A 14,703-nucleotide genomic window follows, 5' to 3' on the forward strand; every position below is an offset into this window, starting at 1 on the left:
CTATTAGAAAGGTAGATCGAAACACTAACGTGACAGGATTTCACGAGCCAAAGAAATTAACAGCATTTTGCATTATTACTCTTGTTCCCCATTTAAGGAGTTCCTAAAAGCTTGCTAATTTACCTATATTGCACTGGTAACTTTCACATAAATTATATGTAATGTAACCATGGATTTTATGTTCTACTCCCTCTGTCCTAATTTATGTGATAAAGTTTGATTTTTGAGAGTCAAATAAGAAAATCTTTAATTGCAATTCATTCGTATGCCCTTTAAATATTTTAAATTATTAATTATTGCCACTTATTGTACTTTTTATGTAGTTTCTAAATATATAAATTATTTTCAATTCTGTATGTGTATGTCTCGACCCCGCGCATAGCGGAGCTTAGTCAAAATAAAGAAGTTTGACTCAAAATAAAAAAATTCGAAATGTATCACATAAATTGAGACAAAGGGAGTAACTGAAAAGGATGAAAGAGGACCGACGAGCAACAATAGTGTCTAGCGAGAGATGTTTGTGAAGAAAAATCCGCAGTACGTAATGCATCTAAGATAAATCTATTTGAAGCGAATTTATTCCTCACAAAGGCGGGTTTAGAAGTTTGAGTTTATGAATTCTAAATTTTAGAAAAAACAACTTATGAGATTTTGGAGAAATTATTTATATATGCACAGTGAATTTCTCAATACAAATACAAAATTTTGACCAGAATTGCAGGGTTTTGCGGAAGCCGTTGCTAGAGCTCTAACTCAACCTCTGTCCTTATTTTACTGAAATCTTGGGAGATTTACAGCGGCAAGAAAATTTATAGATTTATAAATGCACTGGTAATTTGACTCTTGCCACATTAAAAACTACTCCTATTATAAGTCAAATTTACCAAAATCAATTTGTAAAAGTTATATATATCGTCCATAAACCATGTCGCAGCCAATAATTGAGAGACTACTTACAAATATCAAAGGTTCATGCATGTTTTTACTTCTGCTCAAAATGAAACTTATATGTTAACATCTTGTGATGCTACGGCGTTTGTAAATTGTAATCTCACAATTGCAAGCTGCACACGAGATTTATGACAAGTCTTTTTTCCGTTTTAACGAAAGGGAGCCTTGGCGTAAAGTTGCAAATTGTAATCTCACAATTGCAAGCTGCACACGAGATTTATGACAAGTCTTTTTTCCGTTTTAACGAAAGGGAGCCTTGGCGTAAAGTTGCTGCCCAGGATGTCACGGGTTCGAATCGTGGAAACAGCCTATTGCAGAAATACAAGGTAAGGTTGCGTACAATAAATCCTTGTGGCCTGGCGCTTCCCCACACCCCGCGCATAGCGGAAGCTTAGTGCAGTGGGCTGCCCTTTTTCCGTTTAATCATTCGGTATTCGAAATTTACCAACGACAACATACCCAGTATAATCCCACAAAGTGGGGTCTGAGAAGGGTAGAGTGTACGCAGACCTTACCCCCACCTTGGAAGGTAGAGAGGTTGTTTCTGGTAGACCCTCGACACAAGGACAGACAATTCCAAAAAAAGAAATAACAAAAGTAAATAAGCCATAATAAAGCAGTTTGGAAAGGTACTTGAAATTTACCGATTTAACTAATTCAGATTTACATTGGGTAAGTTAAGGATAAAACACTCTCTACCAAATTAACATTTTCGAAGTTGAACTTTAAATTTTAGCTGCTTTATTCTTGAAAAAGGAGCGAGATCACCCTGTTGCCCTTATTTCAGTCAGAAGGGAAAGGACCAAGTTGCATTCAATTTCAACATCTTATTATTCTACCTACAAAAATTAATCAACCCATGTGAAGAAAACTGAATATTATGTCTTTACAATAGTTATAATCTCCTAGTAACACGTGGACCTCCGTATAAGCTATTTTCATGTTGAAACTCTATATGTATACTATGATCCAAAAACTAGTATACTTACTCAAAACTATTCAGCGTTTCGGGAACATGCCTTGAATCAAAGATGAAAAGTCGTCCTCTTTTGTCGATTGTGTAGAACTTGATGAAAGTGTGGTTGTGGCATCTATGCTCGGTACAGAGGGGACTGTACTATTGCCGGATGAATTCTGTCCCGTTGGGTAAACGCTGCAATATACAAAGAGGTAAAATAACAATGGAGCCCTATTTATATCAGCTTTACTCTTCAGTAAATTGCATTGTAGTAAGATTCATACATTGCACTCCTCCTCCCACACTGGAAATTTAGAAGGGAAACGATGGTTTTTACAATAACTTTACAAGTTAACAATCAAAATCAGGTAGCATGGCAATGACAGCTATAGAAAAACGGATTGTAAACCAAGCATAATTGTTAATATATCTGGTTTCTAAAACATTTTAGCAAGTATAGACATTCAAATTTAGTAATCAATTCCTGTGATTTTTGAACTATTTGAAAGTTATCCAACTTAGAGTTATGAGAATACAAATGGTTTCTTTTTCATTTTCAGGAAGATAATAAGTTACTAGGTTTCAAAATTCAATATAATCTGTCTTGTTTTATAAGCTGATCACATGATGTATAAACCGCTTCCCCCCCTCCTCTTCCTCCCTCTCTCTTTGCAGTAAATCATAATTAATCATCATACCGATTGTCAAGTTTGTAGTGGATGCAGTTCTTTTTCAAGGATGTCCAGATTCAGTTGATGATTAATTTTATTCATTTGACTCATTTATTATGCTACAGTCCTATATTTTGTGCTTCAGCATACTAGGCATGCGACAGAAGGTGTAATCTGAATTGAAAAATAGGCCGTCGCTAATTAAACTTTTATTTGTTTAGACAACCTATCTTCAGGTTTTCATCTCAGATTATGCCTTCCAAAAAAAAAATGTTGCATCTAAATCTAGCAGTTTTTAGACCAATCTACAGTCCACAATAAAAATGGAACAAAAAAATACCTGGATGTTGAAAGTGGCACAGAGTTTCCAGCTAAATGCGTTGCTCCGACAGTGCCCACCTAATTTACGAGCAAAGAAAAACAGTTTTTAGGAGAGTCTATAGGCAACATTTCAACAAAAACTTAATATTCACGCATTTACCTGCATATATTTCTCTAGTTCAGTCTTTCCACTGGCTGGCATCATCATTCCAGGGAACTGGCAGCCTACATGTGGCCAACTTTGATTTACTATGTTGGAGCCATTTGGGCCTTGTTGAACATCTCCAGGGATCTTCAAAGTGCCACTAGCAGCGGCAGCCATTAGAAGAGCCTGTTGTTGAGCTAGCTGGGCAAGCTGTTGCTGATGCATAGCAAATGGTGATACTACAGTGGACTGCAGAAAATTCAACATCATTTTTAGATGAAATGATTTTGACTATATAAAACTAGCATCAATCCCGAGCAAGTTGAGGTAGGCTATATGAATCCTCACTAACCATGTTGACCAAATTAAGTTCAATAACAACAAAAATAATAACCATGATGATGGAAACAATAATAATGAAAATAGAAAAATTCCTATATATTTTCTATCGATATATAAATCTCAAATAGGACTAGACTCCTAGAAAACCTGATGTGAATATACTAACATGACTAAAATAGAGTCCCCCAATTAATAGGTATTGCCTATATAGATTTCTTTCTTCCATATGCGCCTTATTTTTTGCTAGCTCTGTGTGGACTCCAAGAGATTGTAGGTCTCTCAAGACAAATTCCTTCCACGTAATTTTAGGTCTACCTCATCCCTCTTTAACACCTTCATTCACCATATTTTCGCACCTACAGATCGTTGCATCTGGAGATTCGATGCAGGACATGACCAAACCATCTTAAGCGACCTATCTCATCTTATCCTCGATGTGTGCTACTTGCACCTTCTAAAGGAAAAAAGACCAAGAACAACCTAAAGCTCCAGTTTTAAATAGCATACAGTACCTTGTCGAAAAGGTTCATAATATCATTTTTGACATCTTTCGGAAGCTTCTCGGACAAGGAAGAGGTTGAAACTGATGATGACATTGTTGATGAATCCTTGAATAAATCTTCAATTGCAGAAGCGGATTGACATTTCCGATGATCAGATTTTGCAGAACCAGTTTTTGCTGCTGCTAACACTTCTTGAGCAGCTGAGACGTTTACAAGGTTTGATTAGAATAAAACGAGCTAAAGAAAGGACATAGCAACTGGTATCTTCAAGCTGTTGCTTTTCTCAAACTATCATTCTCACTTCCCTCTTTCCAAAAATAGAAGCAGAAGGAACTGAAAATTATGGATCATACTAAAAAGAGAAAGAGATGGCCGTATGAATGCCCATGCTCCTTTTTATCTTCTTTTGGTTATAATGCTGGTGGCTGAGCTCAGATTAGGCTAGAAGGTTAGTAGGTGCCGAGTGTTCTCCTTATTAGTAGTGTGTGTTAGTAACTGCGTAGTTTCTTTTCTTCGATGTGTATTACTGGTTGAGTGGTTGTTGCGCCATTTGCTTTTTTATCTTAATATTTTGTTGTCGTATTTTTCTTGACATCATGCTTCAAATCCTTTTCTTTTCTTTTGAGCCAAGGGTCTATTAGAAATAGCCTCTCTACCCCACAAAGATAGGGGTGAGGTCAGCGTATATCCTACCTTCCCCAAACCCCCACTTGTGGGACTACACTGGGTATTATGTTGTTGCTGGTGGCTGAGCTAACCTGCACGCACCTCTACTAATCCAACTGCAACAAGAGTTCTTCCACCAGTACAATTATTATTGGGTAACTCTGCCTACTAAGGCTTAAGCAAATGGGAGAAGACTGTCCAACTTTTTATTTTTATTTTTTACCTCTTGGGTTTTGAACCCATGCTCTCCCACAAGCTAAAGAGAAAAGTAGAGATAAAGTCAAGTTTTGCGTAACTTGTCCGCCAAGACCTAGATAGATGGGAGGAAATCAACTGTTTTTTTGTCTCAGCTGGGGTTGACCATGTTCTCCCCCAAAGGCAAAGAGGAAAGTAAAGATAAAGAAAAGACAGTTCTAGCAAAACTGTGACTTAACTTACATTGAAAATCTGCCCACGAGTTATCATCTACAGAAGCAGCATTTGCGCCATTGTCATTTGGAGAATCCATAGAAAGCATGTCGAAAAGATCAGTAGCAAAATCAACTTTAGGAGGATCGGCAACTTCTGCGACCTGCTTTGCAGATTCAGTGCCTGCAATTGGTTGTGTCCTCTGACTTGTCTGGTGAGGAAGCGCACCCAAAGATACCTTTCATGAGTTGAACTATAAGATTCAAAGTTTAGCAAATCTAAAAGCACTGGCTTGGTGAATATAAGTTTGACGTACTTGCTCTGGCCCTCTTGGAGGCAGAGGTATACTGTATCTAGCAGCAGATATATCTTGCTTTGTGCTAGGGCGTTGTATGCTTATCCTCTCATCAGATGAACAACTGGAGCTCCTAGCATGCCCACTTCTGTCACAATGTTGCTGCTGTTGCACTGTGCCCCTCTCTTCTTGAATCCTGAAAGCTGATTTTTCCTTCCCATCCTTAGGGATCCACCTCTTATCTTCATACCTAAACAAAACAAAGGGACTGCCTTGGATGAGTTGCAAAATACTAGATTGAAGGATCAAGGATGGCTTAAGCCGGGGATTAGTATGGACATACTTTGCACGGATGAAATTCTCAATACCAACTCTATCATAATTTGGAGGAAGCTCTGCTTCCCAATAACTATTTGCCTTCTCATTTCCCATTGCTATACCAGCATCAGAAAGGGAATTCATACAATTAGGCCATTTATGCATCAGATCAACAGTATCACATAAACATCAAAACGGTAAGAGTTTGGGCCAAAAAACAGTACATTGAATAAATGCAACTTGTTCAGGAAGCCATGTATCTAGTGTAGCTGATCGAACCTGCAAAAATACACAAACAACAGAAAACAGAGCAAAAATTTTAAACAATAAGAATTGGTCACATATCCAATAATAGTCATAAAAACATGATGCGAGGCATGTAATACATATTCTCATAATTGATCTATCACAAGCAAGAACTTCCCAAGCTTTCTTGCTGGGCCGAAGTGTATGTGTTGGGAGACAAACATGATGGCATGCTGAGACAGGACTTTCACAGACAGGCAAGAGAAGACGGATGCCCACAAAGAGATGGAGAAATGGGCAGTTGAGCGAAGAGGAGAGACCGGGACGTAGTAGCCAGTGCTGAAACCCCCTACTCCAGTAACCTGTGGCTAAGGAGGAGGAGGAGGAAGATGGAATGCATATGATTCTGTGGTATTTAGGCCTAAGGTTTTAACCAGAACTAAATTAATAAATAACAATTACCAGGGTTCGAGGATCGTAGACCAAGCCCAGCTTGTTTCTCTACTCGAGACCCAAATATTACAAGGCAAGTTCAAGAAACAGTGGATAATGAGTAGCTCACGGGTTGATTTACTACCCTCATTGAACCATTCAGTTCATCTAGTCAAGAAGCCCTAGAGGCAAGTAAAAGTAGAGTGATGTTCAAACACAGTACATTAAGAACTTTCAATCCCTCCACTTGAGATAAAATTGAGGTGGGAAGAGAAGAATATGTATGGTGCACATCATTTTCAATGCCAACTGTAAAGTCAAAACTAAGGTGAATTAATAGACATAGAGTCATCTCCATCTTGGTGATCTAAGGATCGATGTATTTCAGTAGGAGGTTGTCAGCTGAAAAACGATACAATAAGTATACTTTTCACATAATATTTAGTAGTTCAAATGGTTCTTATGTCAATCAAGAATATGAGCCTTAGTAGTATGGGAGAAAGAGCAGATAAAAAGGACTATTACAAACTGCAGGATTGTAGACAATGACCTTTCAATTGTCATAAAACCTAGAAATTAAAACATGCATTAATGCACCATTTCATAGTTCAGATATATCTAGAAGATCTCAGATATGATGAGGATAGAATAGTCAATAAATTACCTTTGATATGTGCACCCCTAGACTTCTATGGATCCCGGAGCATTGCATGCATATGAAGATCCCAAGATTCACGCTTGCCCATCGAGGACCTCTGCATTGAATCAAAAAGAAGAATACAGCAAGATTTTCAAATAAGTCATATGTTAAAGACAATTTCTGTTTAATGTCAACAATCGTATCAGCAGCATAAGTTCTGAATGCCAGACTATCAAATTCAAAATATCGTAGTACATACTTGGCTTTGCAATCTGCACACTCCTTGTTCTCTGGCAACTTAAGGAGTCCTTCCAGAATCTGCCAACAAACACAGTCCAGCATTACATATAAACAAAAAAGCATTTGTAAAAGGAAAATCAAACTAGGCAGGAAACAAATTGTGTAGGCCAAGCACTACTGAGTAAAAAATATAAATCAGACCACTGCATTGGTGATAATCTTCCCTTCCCTTCGCTATCTTGTGTGTTAAGCCATGCTATTTGCTTTGATTTGTGAAAAAAGTTGCATTTTTCCTTTCCGAGGCAAGTGAAAGTACAAAAAGATACTTTTTATAATTTAACACCTCAAACTAAGGATGCTAGTATAACTTTGGAAATTCAAATTTAAGAAACACTGAAATAGTATGCCTTCCAGTAAGTGATTGGCATAAACTACTCGCAGTTGTCTAGACATTGTCTCTCGGTATCTCCTCCTCCACCATTACCGTGGGAGCAATTCTATGTAACAGCCTTCTTCTTTTTTTCTTTTTCTTTTGTAGTCAATTCTATGTAGAGAATTTCTAACGCTGGAAAAACTAAATTAATATCTCAAAGAAACAGGTTCAAATGGAGTGAAATGTATAGTGAGGATTTATATAGTTAATCCCAAATTCCCAACTAGCTCGGGACTGAGGCGTAGTCATTGTTGTTGATCATTTCTATGTAACAAACTTATCATCAGAGTGATTTATATGGATAATAATATTTACAGTTTAATACTTTTCTAGCTTCCACTCAGTAAAAGTGGGAAGCACAAAGCACTAATGCTGAAATGGTTAACTTCTAGGTTCTGACCACCATTCACATGTCCTCTGGAATCAGTTTAAAGAGAAGGCATGTAATGGACAATCTGTTGATACTTGATAGTGCCCGACGATATAAAACAATGTCACTGACAAAGCTAACATTTAGACATATCCATTAAAAGCTCAAATAAACCAAAATGGTTGTTCTTAATCTCAAAAAAAAAATTGTTGTTTATACTGATATCCTATCATTAAACAACAAACTTCATTAATCAGGCTAAACAGAAGCCAATATTCACCCCTGCCTGTTCAAACTCTCTAATACTTCTTTTTCCTGGAAATTTATCCATTTTCTCGCATCCAAAATTGATCCTTTAAATATATAGCACTCGGTTTCCTTAGAACAATAAATTAATTGACCACCTGTTTTGAAGCAGATCATAACTTCAGAACTCAAATATCATAATCACAAGGTTCGGTTATTAATTATCGATAGAGCGACGTTAATCAGATTTCATTTCAAACTTCATCAGAGATTTCATAAATCAGGCTAAAAGAAGCAACTTTCACCCCTGCCTGTTCAAAACCTCTTAACATTTCTTCTTTTATCCTAAAAAAGATTATCCATTTTCTCGCATCCAAAATCGATTCTTTAAACATATAGCACTCTGTTTCCATTAGGACAACATATTAACCACCTTCCTTGAACCAAATCATCACTTCAGTACTCATTACTAAAAATATCATAACCACAGGGTTCAGTTATTAATTATCAATAGCGCAACGTTAATCAGACTTCATCTGAAATTTAATTAATCAGGCTAAAAGAAGCCACTGTCACCCCTGCCTATTCAAAACCTCAAATAATTCTCCTTTTCCTGAAAAAATATCAATTTTCTAGCATCCAAAATTGATCCTTTAAATATATAGCACTCTGTTTCCATTACAACAACATATTAACCACCTGGTTTGAAGCAGATCATCACTTCATTACTCATTACTCAAAATATCGTAACCACAAGGTTCAATTATTAATTATCAATGGAGCAACGTTAATCAGACTTCATTTCAAAGTTCATCTGAAATTTCATTAATCAGGCTTAACAGAAGCCAATTTCATCACTCCCTATTCAAAACCTCTAATGTTTCTTCTGTTGTTCCTGAAAAGTTATCCATTTTCTCACAATCCAAAATTGATCCTTTAAATAGATAGCACTCTGTCTCCATTACAACAATAAATTAACCACCTGCCTTTAAGCAGTTCATCACTTAGTACTCATTACTCAAATTATCATAACAACAAGGTTCAGTTATTAATTATCAATAGAGCAACGTTAATCAAACTTCCTTCAAACTTCATTTTAAAGTTCATTAATCAGGCTAAAGAGAAGCCAATTTAGACCATGCCTGTTCAAAACCTCTAATATTTCTTCTATTTTCCTGAAAATTTATCCATTTTCTCACATCCAAATTTGATCCTTTAAATATAAAGCACTCTGTTTCATTAGGGCAGCAGATTAACCACCAAATCATTGCTTCAGTACTCAACATATCATTATCAGAAGGTGCGTGATACCGACCCATCTCTCAAGACATACTTCAGAAGAAAATATCAACGAAAGGATAAAGAGTTGAAGAGTTTTGGACAAACAAAACTTCTACAGCAGTTGTCTAGCTACTGTTCCCTTGATTTTCTACAGCAGTTGGTCTAGCAGTTATTATTCCTAATCTGTAGTTATGGTGCAAGTCTTATCCTATTATGTTCTCTATAAATATGTAATTAGGATTAGTTATTTGGGTATGTAATTTTCAGACCAAAAACTACTTTATTCTGGAGTCTTGTCCTCTCCATACGGAGAACTTTATTGGTGTAATTGTGTTTAAGATTCTTGCACAAACTATTTCAAGTAAAACTGCTTTCTCTGTTCTATTTCTTCGGTTCTCTACTTCTGGTTACTATCAGTGCAGTTATTAATTATCAATATAACAACGATTATTTAATTGAAAAAAGGATCATAAAAATCAAATATTCAAATAAGATGATAAGTACAACTAATGATGTTCATCCACCAAACTAATGATATTTCTTCTTTTCCTGAAAAAATAGAAAATTGATCCTTTAAATATATAGCACTCTGTTTCCATTACGACAATAGATTAACCACCAGATCATTTCTTCAGTACTCAAAATATCATAACCACAAGGTGAACCTATTAATTATCAATATAACAACAATTATTTCATTGAAAAAAGAATCATAAAACTCAAATATTCAAATAAGAACAACGAATCATATTCATCCACCAAACAATAACCGAAAGCTAAACATTCAGTAATTAAAATCGAAATAAGAACAAACGCAATAAAAAAAGAATTTCGAGTCGATTTTAACCTTTCTGTTCAAAACCTCTAATATTTCTTCTGTTCCTAAAAATATCCATTTTCTGGCATCCAAAATTGAGCCTTTAAATATATCTCAAATATCATAACCACGAGGTTCAGCTATTAATTATCAATACAACAACTTTTTTTTTTTTTTTTTCAGTTTCAAAAAAACTATTTAATTGAAAAAAGGATCATAATTTCAAATATTTCAAATAAGATGATAAGAACAATGAATCATATTCATCCACAAAACAATAACAGAAAATTAAACATTCTGCAATCTAAATCGAAATAAGAACAAACGCAATATTAAAAAAAAATGATAAATTTGAGTCAATTTTAACCTTTCTAACTTGATCATAACTTCAGTAATTATCAATATAACAACAATTATTTAATTGAAAAAACGATCATAAAACTCAAATATTTCAAATAAGATGATAAGAACAATGAATCATATTCATCCACAAAACAATAACATAAAATTAAACATTCTGCAATCTTTCAAATAAGCAATATAAAAAAATGATAAGTTTTGAGTAAATTTTAACCTTTCTAACCTGATCATAACTTCAGTAATTATCAATATAACAACAATTTTTCATTGAAAAAAGGATCATAAAACTCAAATATTTCAAATAAGATGATAAGAACAATGAATCTTATTCATCCACAAAACAATAACATAAAATTAAACATTCTGCAATCTAAATTCGAAATAAGAACAAACGCAATATAAAAAATAAAAATAAAAAATTAACCTTTCTAATCTGATCATAACTTCAGTAATTATCAATATAACAACAATTATTTAATTGAAAAAAGGATCATAAAATTCAAATATTTCAAATAAGATGATAAGAACAACGAATGATATTCATGCACAAAACAATAATCGAAAGTTAAAAATTCGTTAATCAAAATCTGAAATAATAACCCGCAAGGGTGGCTCAGTTGGTTGAGCATGGGGCTTTCATAAATATTTGAGTGCGGCTACCTCTCTGTGTGGTTTGCGAGTCACTGTTTTTAACCTTTCAAATAATAACAAACCAATATAAAAAAAAATGATAAATTTTGATCAATTTTAACCTTTCTAAGATCATTAATTATCAATATAACAACAATTATTTAATTGAAAAAAGGATCATAAAGCTCAAATATTTCAAATAAGATAATAAGAACAATAAATCATATTCATCCACCAAACAATAACAGAAAATTAAACATTCTGCAATTAAAATCGAAATAAAAACAAACGCAATAAAAAAAAAAAAATCGAGTCGATTTTAACCTTTTTGTTCAAAATCTCAAATATTTCTTCTGTTCCTAAAAATATCCATTTTCTGGCATCCAAAATTAAGCCTTTAAATATATCTCAAAATATCATAACCACAAGGTGCAGTTATTAATTATCAATATAACAACAATTATTTAATTGAAAAAAGGATCATAAAATTCAAATAAGATGATCAGAACAATGAATCATATTTATGCACCAAAAAATAAAAATAAAAAATTAAACATTCTGCAATCTAAATCGAAATAAGAACAAATGCAATATAAAAAAAAAAATGATAAATTTGAGTAAATTTTAACCTTTCTAACCTGATCATAATTTCAGTAATTATCAATATAACAACAATTATTTAATTGAAAAAAGGATCATAAAATTCAAATAAGATGATCAGAACAATGAATCATATTTATACACCAAAAAATTAAAATAAAAATTAAACATTCTGCAATATAAATCGAAATAAGAACAAACACAATATTAAAAAAATGATAAATTTGAGTAAATTTTAACCTTTCTAACCTGATCATAACTTCAGTAATTATCAATATAACAACAATTATTTAACTGAAAAAATAATTAAATAAAACAATAACTGAATCATATTTATGCACAAAACAATAATAGAAAGTTAATAATTCGTTAATTAAAATCTGAAATAAGAACAAACGCAATTAAATAAAATGAGATTTTTTTTTTTTTTCATTTTTTATACCTTTCTGTGTTTGGCATTGAGTTCCTTTGTAACGTTGGCTTTCTCATTCATATCTCGGAAAATAATCGCCGATCTAATTCCTTTCTTTCTTTGTGTGAATTGCAAGATTTTTTTTTTTTTTTTATTGACGTTTGTACTTTGTATTAAAATGGGAGTATGTGTCATCCACGAAAAATGTTTAGTTTAGATAAAATTATTTAATATGGATAAACTGAAATTTATTAATTTTGATTTGGGTTATAAGCCCGTTTTGAGGTTGATTTGAAGTTAAGTATTGTTTAAATATGTAATTTTGATTTTTTCTAATATGCAATTTGAATTTTTTAAGTTGTATTTTTTTCTCAATAAACATGAAAATCTTAGTGAAAACTATCAAAAAATTTTCAATTCTGATGCAATCTTACCAAATATTTATAGTACTAAACAATATACATTTTTTTTGGTTTTATGCAGAGCATCACATCAGTTTCGACTATATCCGGATTCGAGGAGCATAGAGGCCCATCCAAACTTCACATGATAATTTTTTCTTTACACGAGTAACCCAAAACCAAACTGATTAAGACAAGAATCTAAACAATATATGTTAATTTTACATAACTACACCTATGATTATGCAAATATTATACATTTTCTGGTCACTCTTTCCAGGTAATACTAGAGGTGGCAATTTGAGCCCATATTTAGATAATTAGCTCATTTACCCACATGTTAGTGAGTTGGGTCACTCATATTTCAGGTGGGTAAATATGGGCTTCAAATCTCTCTTTAACCCATAAAAATATAGACAAATATGGATAAAATATGAGTATCTATATAAGAACACACTGGACCCAATAAAACTCATTTTGACAATGAGAAATTTCACTCTTACCTCAGACCCCAATCCTTACCCCACCACCCCCCGCCATGCCCCCACCCCACACACTTTTTTATTTTTATTTTTATTTCATATACTTTATTTTTCTTTTATAAAAAGCTCATAAAAAAGGAGAATTTTTTTGCTTACCTCCCACTCCGATCCGTACCGCCGCCGTATCCCCCCCCCTTCCAAATTTCAATTTCAAATATTTTACTTTTATAAAAAATGAAAAAAATTTCTTACCCCCACCCCTCTCCAACCCCCCCCCCCCCCCCAAAAAAATCAATTTCAAATATTTTACTTTTATAAAAGTTTTATAAAAAATGGAAAAAAAATTCTTACCCCTCCCCCACCCAAATTTCAATTTTCATATATATATATATATATATATATATATATATATATTACTTCTATAAAAAATTTATAAATAATGGAAAAGAATTTCTCTTGGCCCCCCACCCCACCCTCCCCTACCACCACCCCCCCCCCCCCCCCACTCCCTAAAAAAAAATCAATTTCATATATTTTACTTTTATAAAAAAAATTATAAAAAATGAAGAAAAAAAATTCTTAACCCCACCCCACCCCCTCCACGACCCCCACCCCCATCCCTCACCCCGAAATTTATATGAAAAAATTAATTTAACTTGACTAAAGAAAAAAATTATAAACATACAGTTAAAATAATATTACACTTGTATAATATGGGTTAACCCATAACCAACCCAGCCATTTATCACCCAACTCATATTTACCCACATAAAATATGGGCGGTTTGAAACCCAACCCATTTTTGTTCAAACCATTTTCAACCAAATCAAATACAACCAAACTCAACCATTTGCCACCCCTAGGTAATACCTTTAAAATTTACAAATTTCATATGTTAATAAAAATGCAAGGAGTAACAGTACTACTAAAACTATTTAAATGACAAACATTCAGTAATACTGCGTCCGGTTTATATTATATTTACTCCGTATATAATGCTCTTAATTTGGGCACACCTCTTAATAAATGCACTTATTTTAATTAAATAATTGTAATTGATATATTTCTTAGTTATGCAAAACTTCACTTATCTAAATAAGAATAAATTTGAAAAATAATAATTAATAGCTTTGCAAATACCATTTATTTTATATAACATGTTTCAAATGGAGTAATAAACAATTCTTATGCATCATTTGCTTCTAACCCAAACAACACTTTAGGATGCGTTTGGTATGAAGAAAAACATTTTCCAAAAAACGTTTTCCAATTTTTCTATGTCTTGTTGGTCAAAATGTCTTATAAAATATTTTTTCCAGAAAAACTAGTTTCATAAATACAAAAAAAATGACTTCTCTAATGAAAATAAGGAAAACAAGTTCATAAGTGACATTCTGAGTATATTGTCTCCGCCACCCACCTAACACCCTCGACGGCCCATCACCCCAGACACCCACTCCCCACGCATCCCACCCTCACAGTATTTTATTGAATTACCTATAAATGCTCTTAGAAAACATTTTCCTACCAAACAC

General features: G+C 33.5%; 1 protein-coding gene across 2 annotated transcripts; it reads right to left on the minus strand.

Annotated features, from left to right (window-relative positions):
* Positions 1-1,746: 1,746 nt before the first annotated feature.
* On the minus strand, positions 1,747-12,460 carry LOC132053238 (ADP-ribosylation factor GTPase-activating protein AGD5-like). Of its 2 annotated transcripts, none has more exons than XM_059445178.1 (11): positions 12,316-12,460; positions 7,156-7,214; positions 6,921-7,011; positions 5,803-5,857; positions 5,604-5,694; positions 5,282-5,510; positions 4,996-5,176; positions 3,901-4,091; positions 3,062-3,295; positions 2,921-2,979; positions 1,747-2,104 (listed from the first exon to the last, which is right to left on the minus strand). In XM_059445178.1, the coding sequence occupies exons 1-11, from the start codon at positions 12,364-12,366 to the stop codon at positions 1,951-1,953; spliced, it is 1,395 nt and encodes a 464-aa protein (XP_059301161.1). In that variant the 5' UTR covers positions 12,367-12,460; the 3' UTR covers positions 1,747-1,950. The 2 variants fall into 2 exon arrangements, with proteins under 2 accessions (XP_059301161.1, XP_059301160.1); XM_059445177.1 differs by having other exon boundaries at positions 4,996-5,203.
* Between the last annotated feature and the right edge of the window lie 2,243 nt (positions 12,461-14,703).

Source organism: Lycium ferocissimum, chromosome 4, assembly GCF_029784015.1.
Source record: "Lycium ferocissimum isolate CSIRO_LF1 chromosome 4, AGI_CSIRO_Lferr_CH_V1, whole genome shotgun sequence".
NCBI classification, from domain to species: domain Eukaryota; kingdom Viridiplantae; phylum Streptophyta; class Magnoliopsida; order Solanales; family Solanaceae; genus Lycium; species Lycium ferocissimum.

Bases quoted from the DNA above. Each gene is read 5' to 3' on its own strand.
- LOC132053238 (XM_059445177.1), bottom strand. From the start codon at position 12,366: ATGAATGAGAAAGCCAACGTTACAAAGGAACTCAATGCCAAACACAGA. The intron at 5,511-5,603 runs GTATGTCCATAC...TGTTTTGTTTAG, and splicing joins GAGAATTTCATCCGTGCAAA to GTATGAAGATAAGAGGTGGA. The intron at 2,980-3,061 runs GTAAATGCGTGA...CTCGTAAATTAG, and splicing joins AACTAGAGAAATATATGCAG to GTGGGCACTGTCGGAGCAAC.